Raw genomic sequence first — 15703 nt, forward strand, 5'->3', positions numbered from 1 at the left:
ATTTGAATACCTGCCTGTGAGTCTTTGCATGGTCTTTTTATAGACTTGTCAGCATGGAATGCAAATTTCTGGTGACTCCAAAATGTTTTTTTACTGGGAAAGCATTGCATGAGAGTTAGTATGGAGGTAACTACACTCTGACTATGGAGTCATATTAATAATACCAGGTGTCATTTCATTGGTTGTGGCTGAGACCTTTTCAGAAGTATTTCTAAATTGAAAAAGTTGAACGCTGTGCCAAACACACACTCACTCAACAACATTCCCAGGTGTTGTCGCGACAAGAAGTCTGAGAAAACTCAACGGTCGATAAATCATAAATACTGTAATGTAGATCCAGTCATTTCTAATTTGATCTTCCAGGTAAATCTGCTGTACATCTACCATGATAGTACAAACAGTCCTATAAAGAGGGTCACCTGTTTTTAGTGGGATCCAACCTAACAAACAAAGACGTATAAAATCTCTCCTCGGTCCTGGAATGTACCACACAACTGAATATTTTGACACCACTGTAAACATAGATTTCATTCTGGAACATATTTGCAACCTCTTTAAATATGTAAATTTTTTACCCTTTGACCGTGTTGCTGCTTTATTTCTTTCTCTCTCTCTCTTTCTATCTTTTGCAGCCCTGCAAATGCAACTGCAGGGACAGCGTGTTCAAGCTCCTGAGAGCTGCAGCCTGGCTGCCTGATTGGCTGAGCTCTGACCATGATGTCATCACAGCATGCTATAAGGGCGCTGACAAATAGCCTGGGAGACACACTAGAGGAAACACTGCTCAACTGACGGAGTCAGGAGTGAGTCGAGCTCAGATTAAAAAGTGGAATGGGCATGTGATACTCTGCAGGAGTTATCCGCGCTCTGGCATCTTTACAGTGCAAGGCAAGCAGGACTCAACAACAACTACCTGTTGAGGTTTGTAGTGTGTTTTATTTTTGTATGTTTTCTTGCAACATGTCTTTGAAGCTTCTTGGCACAGATGTTGATATTTGTGTTCTATAAGTGTGCAGCTTAGCCACTGAAATATTCTTTTCTTTTTTTGTTAGTAGTAGTTGTAAAATTACACATTCAAAATCTTAGTGCAGACATTTTTGGTTTCTTTTCAATTCAAGTAATTTATTCTTTTTCTTGTGTGTATGTCTGTCTTTGTGGTGGTGTGTGTGTGTGTGTGTGTGCCTGTCCACCTATGGTCTCTTCAGATGGAAAATACGACGCTCTCTAGCCAAGTAAACACCTCCACGACAGCAATCTCACCAAACGAGAATAAGGAAACCAGTGAAACAGTGAAGATCTTCCTGGGAATAATCATGTCTCTACTTGTTTTGCTAATTGTCTTTGGAAACATCCTTGTCATCACTGCCATCGCCCGCTTCCAACGACTGCAGAACGTGACCAACTGCTTCATCACGTCCTTGGCCTGTGCTGACCTGGTTATGGGTCTTATTGTTGTTCCTTTTGGTGCCTGTAACGTCATTTTTAACAAATGGCACTTTGGTGTATTTTGGTGTAGATTCTGGACTGCTACTGATATCCTGTGTGTGACCGCCAGCATCGAGACACTGTGTGTCATAGCCCTAGACCGGTATTTGGCCATTACTTCACCCTTTCGTTACCAGTCAATGTTGACAAAGTGCAGAGCTCGAGTTTTGATTGTTCTTGTGTGGGCGATTGCTGCGTTGATATCCTACTTTCCCATCCACACGGAGCTTGCATATGTAAACAAAACAGATTCACATGAGAAAAGCAAAGTTAATGCTTGTGAGTTTAATGTCTCACTGGTATATGCCATCACCTCCTCTATCATCTCGTTCTACATTCCTTTGGTCATCATGATTTTTGTGTACAGCCGTGTTTTCCAGGAAGCCAGGCGACAACTGAAAAAGATTGACCAAAGTGTTGGACGCTTTCATAACACCAACAACAGTGACTCGAAGTCTCTAGAATCCAACAACGGCTGGGGACTAAAAAAGGCAAAGTTTTGCCTTCGAGAACATAAAGCCTTAAAGACTCTGGGTATAATCATGGGGGTGTTCACCCTTTGTTGGCTGCCATTCTTTTTGCTCAATGTGGTGGTGACCGTAACAAATTATGACCTCCAAATCCCCTTTATACTACTCAACTGGATAGGTTACTCAAACTCTGCCTTCAATCCAATAATTTACTGCAGGAGTCCTGAGTTCAGGTACGCTTTCAAGGCTATCCTCTGCCTGAAGAGGAACCACCTCAGCAACCCGGGACCAGTCAATGGATACGTCCAGAGCCGCAACAGCTGGCAGAGTGAACGACAGGGACGCAGTAAGGGCAGTTCAGATGATAGCGATGCCAATGAAAGGTGTCTGGGGAAGGTGTCGGAGGTCTGTGGAGGAGAGGACAAAACCACGGACTCTAATGGAAACTGCAACAAAAGCCTGCCGACTGTGACAACAAGCCTGTAGACTTGGAACTGTGAGACTTCACCCAGATGATTGTCACTGCCTTCATGAACTTTTTTCCTCAATGGTCTGTTGAAGGTAAGGCCAGCCACGGCGGCCGGCTGACTGCAATGATCCCTTTGAGCTGAGGAACATATTTATTTTCCCATCATTTCCACATTTAATACTGTAGGAGGATTTTATTTTTATTTTTTTACGTACAAGATTTCTTTCAGCTACCTCAGACCTGCTTTACAATATTTTTGTGTTAACTGTCTTTGACATTGCACCCGCTTTAGTTAAACTATGGTGGTATCTCAGATGTTTTTTTTTTTGTTTTTTTTAACCATGTAACATGCTTTGTGAAAGGCATAATTACAGATCGTCGTCTTTGCATTTTCTGCTTTAAGCTTCTAAGGAAAGATGACTTTCTTTCTAAATTAAGTCAGTTTCATATGAACATGCCTGCATGGCAGAAAAAAAAAAAAAACAAGGAACATATTTCTGTCAACAGTTTGCAGGCTATTGGGTTGCAACGCGTTGGTGTTACAAGTACATTCCGATTTGCTGAGATCGCAATCTGCCATATTTCTGTCTTTATTTGCGTCTGATTGTGGTAGCGTTAGAGATCAGCACCGTGTGAAACCGTAGAGACACGTCTCCTGTTCTTGCATTTGACGTACTGTTGCATTAGAGTCTGCTGTCAGCAGAACGCTTCAGAGATATACTCTAACGCTCGGAGATTGAGATCTTCCTGTTTAGAAGAACAATGCCTGTAGTTACGCTCTGCGAATGCTGTGATAAAACTTGAAAACGTGCGTGTAGGTTTTGAAATCCTAAAGATATCTGATATCTTTTAGGCGGAGAGTAGTTGGTATTATCGCAATACTTTGGGCTGCCCTCAAATGCATATAGATTTTTAAAATTCAGCAATTTTTAAAAATATATAGATATTTTATTTATTTTTTATAACTGATTTCAAAGTTTCCTTCTGGACAGTCGGAAATGAAATTGTTCATTCTCTCAGCTGGCTTCAATGTACAGCATGAAAGTCATAAAAACTATTAGCACTTTCTATCCTCTCTGTGAAACAGAAGCTCTGTTCCTTTGTTGAAATAAGCCCTTGTCATTTTTCTTATAAATTAGTGGTTGCTGTGTTTCAATATATGCAGTGTTTATTCCAACCAGAGAGGCCATTTCCTCATCGTGCAAGGGTACAAACCACACATGATGATAATAATAAACAGGGTGACAACAGTTCCAGGGCCCAGACACAGTGCTAGTCACTGTATTCAAATAAACATAGGATTAAAAAAAAACAGCTCTTGCTCCTAAATAGCGCAGCTTTGCCTCAGCCTTGTGACATTTCCCAGGTTGTTCTCGGTGTGTAAGGATGTGTGTTTACGTCTGAAATCAATGGAACAGTTGGAAAAGGCATTCAGGGCTCCACAGAGAAACCGTCTCAGCTGCTCCAGTTGTTTTGGTCAGTTTCTGTCCGTCTTCTCCCAAAGACTCTAGATGTGCAGTCCCCAGGAAATGCCTCAATCCAGCTGAGTCCGGCACCAGTAAACATGAATAAACACATTGTCTTTGTTGCTTAGTTTGACAATTAGATGATTCTGTGCCCCCACCCCTGCCCACACACCTAGATAAAAAAAAACTGTTGGGGATTCTAGTTTGCAGGTTAGGATTATATCCAAAATGCCATCCTCAAATAATACATGTCTTAAGACTGCTTTCTTATGTGTTTTCTCTTGACTTATGTTAGGTTTAATGGACATTAAGCACTTAGAAAAAAGGATCTTAACTTAGGAATTCATCTTCTTTCCTTCAGATTAAATCGCTTCACAGATCATTAGGCTAGATAGAGATAGCAGAGGTCTATCTTAAATCTTTTCCCAGGTCAGTTAGGCTAAAGTTAGCTTCTGAAGATGGGGAAGAGGAGCCGGGATTCTCAGCCAGTCTAAATCAGTGCTAGCGACCGATATTTTAGTGCATGTAGTCCAGCCTCTGTGTGGAGTTGGATCAGCTGACACTGTCAAATGCATTGAACTTTGTTCCTTCAGAGGAAATCTTTATGTACTGTATTGCAAGGTTCGGTCAGCGCTCTTATCACGATCCCTGGTCAAAATACGCAGTCGTTGTACGTCAGCGTGTGCCATGTGAAAAGAAGCTTTCCAGAACGTGGATCCTTTTCTTGGTCTTCTTTTATTATTTTTTTCTGTGCAGATTTACAGCTAAATAAATGCAGGGGTTGAATGTCAGAACAGAGATTCTTGAGGAAAACTTTCTGAACATTTCACTGTAAGGCATCCTGAAATCACAAATCTGCTCAAAGTATTAGACCAAGTCTTAAAGACGATTCTTTTTGTTGTTGTTGTTGTTGTTTTTAAAGTCTTGATAGTTTGATCATGGGCTGGCACTAAGCTATTAGAGTGTCCTGCTTTCTTATTGTCTTAGACATGAAATTTTTGGAAGCACTGTGCAAGTGATTGTTTGCATGTCTGTTATATATTCGTGGTGTCTTATTTGTGGATTCCTGCTAGCTCGCTTTGCAAGCGAACCTGTTTCAGCCCGAGCTCTGTGGGCTTTTCAGCTAAAATTCCACACTGCTCCCTCCTGGCAGTGGCCTATCTTTGCACCTCAGCCGTTTCTCAATTATAAATGGTTACTGTTTTATCGATACTCCCGTATAATAAGGAATGTAATTCATGCCTTCACATCCTCGGTGCTTGAGGATGCAACACTGTTATGTGCAATGAGTCTTGAATAATGAGCTGACACTACAACATTCCAAGCACAGCTGCTGTTTTATATCATGGTAACGACACACATTCAGTTCCCCCTGCCAGGGACCTGTCTCCGATTACCCACCGATGCACCTACATCGGGTCGGCTAAGACAAAAAGATTTTGTTTTGAAAGGATTGCAGGTTACAGGTCAGACCAGTCTTACAGTTTGTATTACCATTTGGCCTCGAGAGTTAATATCCAGCATATTTCAATTTAATAGACTACAGTGTGTATGATAGATTGACATGTCAATGTGGTCCAAGTGTTGGTGGGGTAACTCAAGTGTTATCCTCAAGGAATCAGGTTTATTTTCAATGAATAAGTCCCTTTGTTCAACAAGAACTCCAATTATGATTTAAGAAAAGTAATTTCCCAGTCTAAGGCGGCACTGTATAGCACTTTTAAATATGTTAAAACATATTTCAGGTCACAAAAAAAAACAAGTATTCCCATTGGCATGTACGATAATGTTTCTACTTTTAAATATGTTTTTTTAAAAAGTCACTAGAGTAATTATAGAATTGTGAATTTTCTATAAAAAAAAAAAAACTTCTATAAAAGAGCAAACCTGTTATATGTGAACTTTTTTCTTTTTTTAAAAAAAAGTGGTCAGAGTGAGAATATAATCACTCAGTGGAATGTTTACTAAATGTTTGCAAGCTATTTTCGCACAATTTTCTTGTCATTGTTTGTTCAGGTCTTGGAGCTTGTTACATGATGTGGTTCCCTGTGGTATTTATTTAAAAAGAGAAGACACGTTTGTAATGTAACATTTTTATCAAAATAAATTATGTACATGTTTCATGTGATGTTCTGTGATGTGGTTTTTTTTTCTGACCGCTAAAGATTATATTCCTCTTTTTTTAATTTGCTCTTTGGGTTTCGTACAGCACTTACAGTACCTTGTAAAATGTCTTCAAATCCCATTGAACCTTGTCACTCTATCATGCTACGTCCATAAATGTTAACGTTTCAATGACAGACCTACACATATAATCCTGAAGTGGGACAAAAATGCAGTAAAGAAGTAAATGAAGTAAATATCTAAAATATGTGCCATGTAGCAGTAATATCCAGTGCAACTAAATGCATTTGAGAGTCACTTTGTTTGTTTGCATCTAATTTAATTTCAGTATTAATGCAGCTCTTCTGTTAAGGCCTCAGAGATTGCAGGTCCTCTGGGCGAGGTCTTGAGTTTTGCCACAGAGTCTCAGTTGGGTTTGTTTCTGAACTTTTACTTTGCAATTCTAACTCTCATGGATATGCTTTAGTCTAATCAACTGTTTTTGTAGCTGTGGTTGTAAATTTAAGTTTGCGGTTTAGGTTCAGCTCTATTTTTGTAGCTTTGAAGAGTTGGCTCCACCAACCACTCTTTTTACTGCTCATCTTATTGCTTCTTTACTGATGTTCTCTTAAAAACATCAGTAAGCTCCTGTGTGTCACGGAGCACAGGAGCACAATTTATTTCATTAGTTAGCTGTTAAGAGCAAATAGTTGCACTGGACTTTATTTAGGAATATCAGAATAAAGTGGTCTGAAGATAAATGCATGCCTCTCTTTTCAGACTTTTGTTTGTAAAAAAAAAATAGAAAAATTGAATCATGTATTGTTTTTCTTCCTCTCCAGAATTATCCTGTAATTTGTGCTGATCTACCTCATAAAAACAGCAAAAGTCCTTTGATGTTTATGATTGCTGTCTGACCAAATCTTAGGCGGTTTAGGTTAATTACTTTAGCAAGACAATGTCAGCAGCCACATTTTACGGCAACACTTTATTTTGCAAATAATCACACTTTAATGCAAAACTGGCACATTTGATGGACTTTCAATGCCACTTTTAAAGCAACTTTGCAATAAAAGTGTCATTATTTACCGAATGACTCTTCATTACAACAGTTGTAAACATTCATAAAGACTCCTTCATGTTCATAACAAGTGTTATATATCATGGTTATGATAGTCTCATGTCAGTCTTATTTACACACCGTCAAATAAAGTGTTACCCATTTTACTAAGCCAGTAATTTGTTCCAAATGATACAGAGAAGATAAAGTTAAAGCAAGAGTATATGACTGCCCTTTGCTCTAAGCGATCAAAGATTGTACAGAAGTCCTGGATCTAATCCAATTGAGCTGCACAGTTAAACTAGTAGCTTCTTAGATATAAGTGGAACCAAAGAAGTCTCAGAATTTGGCACAAAGTTATTGTTGAAAATGTGTTTTAGTTTTCTTCTATGAGTAATTGTGAGTGAGCATAAAAAACGGGATTCCTAAGTGGTTGACATGACTCCAAATGACGTTTGATGAAAGGCTGTACACTAAATGGAACCCTGTGGAGTTGAGGACTAAACACCATATAATTTATGACTAAGAGATGTTTTTATGTATTTGGTCAACAGAACACACTGATAGTCATCCCTACTTTACATGAATGAGCTTGTAACAACATTCAAAGTGATAAAAAAAAAACTGCCTTATCAAATCACCTACTGTACAGCACAGTCTGTTTCACTGCAACTCATTCCCGTCTGTCTCGTCTGATGGTTTATACACAAATATTCTCAGCGGTACAAAGGGTCAAAGTGGATTTAGAGCACAAGGAATTCCATCAGTGCTGTTTAATGTTCTGCAAATGATAAAAATCTGTTTAAAGTCATAAATCAGCACTTAATATATGTTGATGCTTTCTTCAAAGCATATTTGCAATATGTTTCTTATTCACACACACGCTGGGGAGGAATGTTGAGTTCAAAGTCCTGCCTAGGAACACACTGCACCATTGAGGAAAAAGAAATCAAGCCACTAATCAGTCGACTGAATCAAAAGCAAAATATTCACTTTACAACAAGAGTTAAAACCAAAGTAAAAGTGGCTCTTAGATTAGCTTTACAAAATCTTCACGGAGTTGCTAAATGTCTGTGTTGATATTTTACATTTCTTCCCGAAAAAAATCAATATTTAATAATGATCATTTTTTGTTATGGAACAGAATAGCTGCTTTACTTTTAAGACATACATACGTTCTTAGAAATAGAGTAAGAGCAAAATATTAAGAACATAAATGTAATTAAAAGCACATTCCAGAATAATATTTGAAAGGCATTCAAATATTGTTTGGTAATATTTACTTTAAAGTCTGAGCTTATCTCTCTCCTTTTGCTCAAAAACATTTGGTGAGATATTGAAAAATAGCCCAGTCTGGTAGTCACTGGGCCAAAAAAGGCCTCAGGAAATCAAAAGAAAGCCTAATCTTACAGTCACAAATAACTGGGTTTTGCCTTTACAACAAATATGTCCGGGTAGTTGAATGTGGACAGAGGAATGAAACGCGGACATTTGTGGATGGTAGAAAAAAAAAAAAACAGGATCAGGAGCCTTTAGCAAACAAAAGAACAAACAAAAGCTGCTTAAGGGCAGGTAATCACAATGCCAGATGCTAATTAAAAACAAGGAATGTTTACATGTGGGTAAAAACAAAAGAGAAGAGGCATGCTTGTGCTGTGAAACATAATCAGATTCCAGTCATAAACTAAGGTAACTAAAGAAATTTAGACTGGGGGGAAGTGTTTAGGAAAATAAATGCAGGTGAACTAATTGGAAGCAGAGAACAGGTGGAGCAGCTAAATATGTAAGTGTAACTGAGGACATCTAAAGACAACAGCATGAAACTACAGGGACACTAATAAAGCAGCGACACACGAAATATGGCTGAGCCAAGGAACAACTGAGAAAAATATTTAACAAAACCTCTATTTAAAAGATTTCGTACCTGTATATAAAGGTGCATGCAACCAGGAAAATTACAAAATAATTGAAGAAAAAAAAATCAAGAAACATCTCATGCTCAAAATTTCAACTGAAATTTTAAAATCAACCACCCTGAGAGAATAAAATAATAAGCAAGATTTATTTCCAGTCACTGAATGGAGCCATCTGGCTAAATCATCAAAGATGATGTTAAAACAAAACCACAGAATTGAGATTTTCTGTTTAACATTTGGCTAGTACTGCCAGTATTCCAGAATAATAGGAGAAATTACTTTTGGAGAGGTCAAAAAAAAAAAAAAAAAAGCTTTAAATTTTCCACATCATGCTCCTTCTGCATGGTACAATTTAATTTTCTTTATTAACAAAGCACTAGCAAACTACAATCTGACTTTTTGTAGTAGGAGAGGAAGAATGATGTCTTCTTCTCTCCTAGTGGCCTTTCAGTCCATGTTGGTGCTGGACTCATTCAGGCTTCAGCCAGCTTCTTCACACGTCGCTTTGCTTTTGTTCTGATGTTTATCGACACATCTTTCACCAAAAATATGTTAATCTCTGACACACACAGAGATTAAGTATGAGTAAGAATCTCATACTTCTGTTTCCATGGCATCTTCTTCTTCTGTAAACGGATCCACCCGTAAGCCCCTCCTCACTTTACCTTGAAATCCAACCTTAAATCCTCCCGTGCAGCTTGACATCGCAATTTCATTTAAAGTCACATCAAATGTTCCGTGTCTTCCATGGGTTTAGACGAGCGCTGAGGCCGATCCCCTGACATGTGTGCAAATGGAAGGCTGTGAGATCAAACATCTGCTCCCTGGAGCCTGACAGGCAGCGCTTTGTGCCCAGAGAGAAACTTCGAGCAGAAACTTCTTCTGCCAAGATTTCGTGCAGCCCTTCATACGAGCACATGCATGGTGATATCTATCGTGTTGCTTCAAGGGCCTACATTTACAGGTTAGTCAATAAATGGGATGTCTACCAATGTGTACATGTAGAAAAATTCTCTGAAAAATGAAAAAAAAAATGTATAGGGATTCGTTTGAGTACATGCTGCATACATAGTGTGTGTGAGTAAAAACATTCTTTGAAGGATCAATATGTCCCTTGGCATTAAAGAGCTCCAAGGCACCCCGCAGTTTGCAGCTGTTTTCCTCCCATAGGCACCACCATGTGCATGTCCACTGATCTGTGTAAACATGAGCACATTTTAAAGAAGATATTCCCCTTATTATTGTTTTTTTAAAAGACCCAATGTTATGAAAGCAAAGAAAAAAAACAATTATTTAATCAAATTTCAGATCATGTGTGATTACAATAAAATGTTTTTTTTTGTTGTTTTTTTTACAAATTCTGTCTGTTTCTTACATTTTTAAAATGTTTTTAATGTTTTAGTAGTTTTTCACTAAACTTGCATGTCTTCATTACTGACAACAGCAAAGTACTTTCAGTTCCTGTAGAGGAAATTGCGACATATTTTAGCCGCTGCATGTTGGTGTGGTGGCAAAATATAGCAGGCGCAATTTTCCCTTGCAGTGAATCTCTTTACACTCTAGACCAGGGGTGTCAAACTCAGTTTCACCAAGGGAAACTTCAGCATATTGGCCACCCTCAACGGGCCACATTGACGGTATAAATCAGGAATGCCCAAGTGCAGCCCTCCAGACTGCAACTTTTAGATGCGTCCCTGCTAAAACATACCCCAGACAAAAGGTTGACTTCCCTCATTAGCAGCAACTCAGTTCTGTAGAGGCCTATGAATGAGTCAATGACCAGATGTGTTAGAGAAAGAATGGATCTAAAGTTGCAGAGTGAAAGGTCTGGAAAACTAGACTTGGGCAACCCTTGCATAAATGTATGAAAATACAATGTTAAAAATTAATTAAACAACACCTCATATTGTTAAATAACTGATTCTATGTATTCAAGTTTTAAATATTACATTTGAGTTTGCATGGATGTAAAATTACTGCTCAGTTTAAAAATTACAATATTTTGAAACTGCTCAGCTAAACTTCGCTCTTTAGCTTGTCGATGTTTCAGTTTTATTCGCTGGGAAAATTATTCTTTGTCTGCTTTAAAGATAAGCAGACAAAGAATAAAAACAAGTTTTGATATTAACTCTCAACTTCATTCACAAAACTTGTTCGTTATTTATTACACAACGAACATTTATTTCACATAAGAACAAAACAATCAGGTGATGTTTCCTGTCCTTGAACACAAAGCTGATCCCTCTTCACCCTGTCACCAACTCACACACATCCTCATTGTGTTGTGTAAATAAACACGAAACAAGCAAAATCAATAAACTATATACATATTCCAGTATACTGAGTTTTGGTTTTACATTCATTCTATTTTAATTTAGTTTGTTCGTGCTTACTAATGTTTTCCCCTGGTCAGTTCGTCCATGTCTGGTTTTAGTTTTTGTGCTGAGGAAATCCGCAAAACGGCGTGTAGGTTTTCGTCAGTAATGCGTGATCTGGTCTTGGTCTTGTTTAAATTCCTTATTGAAAACATCTGTTCGCACAGATAGGTGCTTCCAAACATGGACAAAACACGAGCTGCGTGGAGTCGGAGCTGTGGCATCAAACCAGGGGGCAGGAGACGGTAAAAGTCTTGGATTGAAGGAACTTCGCTCTTTAGCTTGTTAGCTTGTCCATGTTTCAGTTTTATTCGCTGGGAAAATTAATAATCAGCTTGAGGTGACTCTGCTGCACTCTAGTGGCGAGAAGCCATAATGTTGGCTGGTAAGAATCGGAAGGCATTATGGGAGATGTAGTTTGTAGTCAATTCGTGCTCAAAACTTATTTGAAGTCAATCAATGGGGCTGTAAAACGGTGGTGGTGGGGGGGAGAGGGCCACATAAAATGACGTAGCGGGCCACATGTGGCCCGCGGGCCTTGAGTTTGACACATGTGCTCTAAAGCATGTCACTGTTACTCTACATGAGAAAATCATTTTTGCACAATTAGCCGCTCATTTGTTGGAACATCTGCATCCCTTAAAACTAGTAATTGATTCAACAGTTCTGGAGAATATCATCTAGCTTTTTCATGTGGAGTTCACATGTTCTCCTTTTTGCATGTGTGGGTTTTCACATGTTACTCCGACTTCCTCTCGCTGTGCAAAGACACGCATAAAAATTTCCTTTCAGCACACATGAACCACACGTGTTTATTCGCGCTGTTGTTTGTCCTTCACGTCTCTGAAGAGAATTGGTGAGCTATCCAAGAGACAGCCCACTGATTGCCGGAGATATAAAGGTGCAAGCAAATGCGACGGTCAAATTCCCTGGCAAAAATTCACGAGGCAGACACGGACAATTAAATCAACAGCTGGTGAACACTATCCGTCCGCTGCTGTGACTCTGTTTGAGCGCCCTTACTGTGGAGAGAGGCAGCCAGGAAGAAAACACAAAATGTGGACTGAAACCGTTAAATCAAATTTTATACGAATCTCTAAATATATGGATTAATGGTCTGTGTTTAAAGTGAAACATTGATAGAAGAGATTAGAGACCCCAGAGAGCTGCTTAGTTTGCTTATATCTTGGTTCACACATATTGTTCTGCATTTTGACCAGAAAAGACAATTTTTGGTCTAGTCTGACCTTCTTACACCTTTTTATTGTGTTCCCTGGCTGTCTGAGCTTTTTTCTGGCCTCCTTTCAACAAAGTCTCTCTCCTTGCCACTTTTCCCTAAAAGTCAAAATTGTGGAGAGATTGTCCTTGCCCACCTGAATAATGATGTTCTCGGCTTTGTTCTTTATGAATTCTCTCTTTTTTCCTGGCTGGTGGTAGGTCATGTCTGGGATGGCTGCAATTTGTTCCATGTATTTTTCATTTTTGACCATGAATTAAGCTCTGCTCTTTGATACGTTACTGGGGGTAATGTTTTATGACTTCACCCTGCTTTAAAGTTTTCCAAGTCTTCATCCCTGAGCTGCTTTCCTTGTTTCCTCACTAATGTTCTCTATCAAACCTACACAGCACAGCTGTTTAGCACAGATTAAGTAGCTACTCTAATATTTTTCTTCACTGCGGAGCGAGTTGTTAATGTCTCTGGTGACTCCTGGTACTTTCCCCTCAGTGGAAGAAGAAAATAAAAAGAGAAAAGCTCAGCTGCTGCATTGTCTCAGAGTGCAGGCAGCGCCGCAAAAAACATGTGCGCACATCTGCTGGTTGCTTAAAATGAAAAATGTGTTTTTACAGTGATTATGAGAGGTCAAGAAAGTTTTTTCTTGAAATTAGTCCTGCTAGTGGTCACAAGTAATAAGGTAAGTGCTCACAGAGAGGAGGAAGTGTTCCTGTAGTTTGTTTCAAAGGCCAGCTTCTTACTTTTTGTGGCTGCTGATAATGACTGGCACGTTGTCACAGTGTAATGATACCACTTTAACTGTTCGCTCCTTTCTTTTCCTTCCTATTGCTAATGCCTCAATCTTCTAAATAACCACCATTATTTGCCTCCAAGCAATCAATGTGACTTCCAGCCAGCTCCACTGTATTGTATTCTTAATGGTTAGCAATTGTAATAGGTGATAGCTTTTGTAAAGCATCATTTTCATTGGGTTTAAGAAGTCAAGCTGGGGCTTTACACAAGGCTCTCGCAAGTTCTGGGAAAAAAACAAAGCAAAAATCCAAGAGGCGGTGTAATGATCCAAGCATCAGGAATCGACTGAGGAATGCGCTTATTAGGCAGCAGCCTTGCTGTTGTACAGCACAGTCATCAGCAGAGCTGGTGAATTGAACCTCTTGCATTAACCATAGACTCTCTATTATTCTAACTCATAGATCTGCTGAGATTTACATACATAAGAGAATAGCCTGGCAAAAATCACACAGTCGCTTATTGAAGTTTATGAAGTAACTGGAAAACATACTTGCTTTCAAGTCACACAAAAACAGCAAAAATGTACAAACATGACTTTTTTTTCTTTTTTTTTTTGCAGAATCCTGAACTGTCGCAGCCAGACTTGTCGGGCTCCATCAGCACTGAACTCCGTGTCATTGGTCCTAACCCTTTTGACACCCACAGTCGTCTCCCGTAAAGAATTGCCTGACATGTTGGAGTGAGACAAAGATGCTTGTCAGCTGGATGCCTAATATGGCTCTGCAGATATGGATGTTGTTTGAGCCTGCTGTGCAGCAGTGTGTGCGATGTGTGTGGTCCCAGATGTCCAGACGCGATGATGCATTCAACTGCAGGCCACCGGTCAACAGATAAGTGTGTGAAATTGCAGCCAGTAGATTTAATTTCTGAGAGGCAAATGACGAGTTCCTATTCAATAAATCAGAATGTAATTGAAAAGTTTTGTTCTGTAACTCAATTCACTAAGTGGAACACGCTATATTTATTAATTGCACACACACATGGAAGGTTTCAACTCTTTGTTTCTGTTAATTATGATGATATTTTGCTTACAGATAATGAAAACATGACTTTATAAATAGAAAATTGCATCAGAGCTGTAAAAGAACAAACATTTTTAATTCAGAAATATGAGCATAATGAGAAAATTTTGATAGATGACAAGCAAGCATCATCAAAACACATGTCACACTTCACTAGGATGTACTTTTACTTCCCACATTGTAAGATAATCTTATTAAATTCATTATGGCAGCTATTATCGGATCATGGGACTTCACATGCTCTGTGTAGTGGTATTTCCTGTTCCTCTTTTCTTATGACACTCAAACACTTTAAAAGAATGTTATCTGCCACATATGTACTGTTTCCAGTAGTTTGGTATTGGATAAAATGGAAATATGATTACCCCATACTTCATTTAAAAAAAGCACAAACAGAAAAAAAGCGAGATAAAGAGATTGAAGAAGAACTGAAGCATTTTCTCTTGAGTTGATGGCGAAACAATTGCAATAGGTAACTTATTCTTTGCACTGTAGCAAATTATATGCTTTTCACTCGTTACATAAAATGTAACAAAGGAACGTAACAGGTCATAAGCAATAGAAATATTTTACATTAATCATTTAACTTTTTTCATAAAATATGTCTCATTTCTTCGTATAGAAGTGTTTATATGTGAAACCATACATGGCAAGATAAGAAGTTGTGGAGTTAATACTTATGCAATAAGTATTAACTTATTGCATAATAAGTTAATACTTATTATGCAATAATAAGTATTATTATTGCATAATAATACTTATTATATAAGTATAGTTAATACTTATGCAATAAGTATTAACTATTAAATGTCAAGTGAAAGGGACACACTGTTCCAAAAAACCCTTTAAAATAGTGAAACTAATACATTTAGGTAAGGTTAACAAGCTTTATGATAATTGTATTAACAATGAAACTTGTTAATATTGTTCTTTTCAGAAAGAAAAGTTACTAAGTGTTTGGTATGATAAAATTATGAAATACTAGAGAACTGAAAAAAAGAACAAAATGGAAAACATAATGTCCAAAACTAGTGAGAGAGGTTTCTAAGAAAACCCAATTTAATACAGAAATGAAATGGATAGTTTAAAAAGTTAATTAATCAAATAGTTGAAACAAAAATATTGGAGGCAAAGTAAATGTCTGCTGTCAACATGTTGATGTCCTCTGTGCAGAAGAGTTACTGCAAGAGTAAACTAATTTCTATGTCATTATAATATCAAAAACACACAATTTCACTATGAAGTGATTTGTTTTAACAATAACATATATTTCATAATGCATGTAGAAATTATTATTTTATTGATAAAAAG

At 38.1% G+C, this 15703-nt stretch overlaps 1 protein-coding gene across 1 annotated transcript; it reads left to right on the plus strand.

Moving 5' to 3' along the window:
- The first annotated feature begins 740 nt into the window (after nucleotides 1-740).
- On the plus strand, nucleotides 741-6018 carry adrb2a (adrenoceptor beta 2, surface a). Its single transcript, XM_028009246.1, has 2 exons — nucleotides 741-921; nucleotides 1206-6018. The coding sequence occupies exon 2, from the start codon at nucleotides 1206-1208 to the stop codon at nucleotides 2439-2441; it is 1236 nt and encodes a 411-aa protein (XP_027865047.1). The 5' UTR covers nucleotides 741-921; the 3' UTR covers nucleotides 2442-6018.
- Nucleotides 6019-15703: the final 9685 nt, after the last annotated feature.

This window comes from Xiphophorus couchianus, chromosome 23 (genome assembly GCF_001444195.1).
Source record: "Xiphophorus couchianus chromosome 23, X_couchianus-1.0, whole genome shotgun sequence".
NCBI lineage: Eukaryota > Metazoa > Chordata > Actinopteri > Cyprinodontiformes > Poeciliidae > Xiphophorus > Xiphophorus couchianus.

Bases quoted from the DNA above. Each gene is read 5' to 3' on its own strand.
- adrb2a (XM_028009246.1), top strand. From the start codon at position 1,206: ATGGAAAATACGACGCTCTCTAGCCAAGTAAACACCTCCACGACAGCA.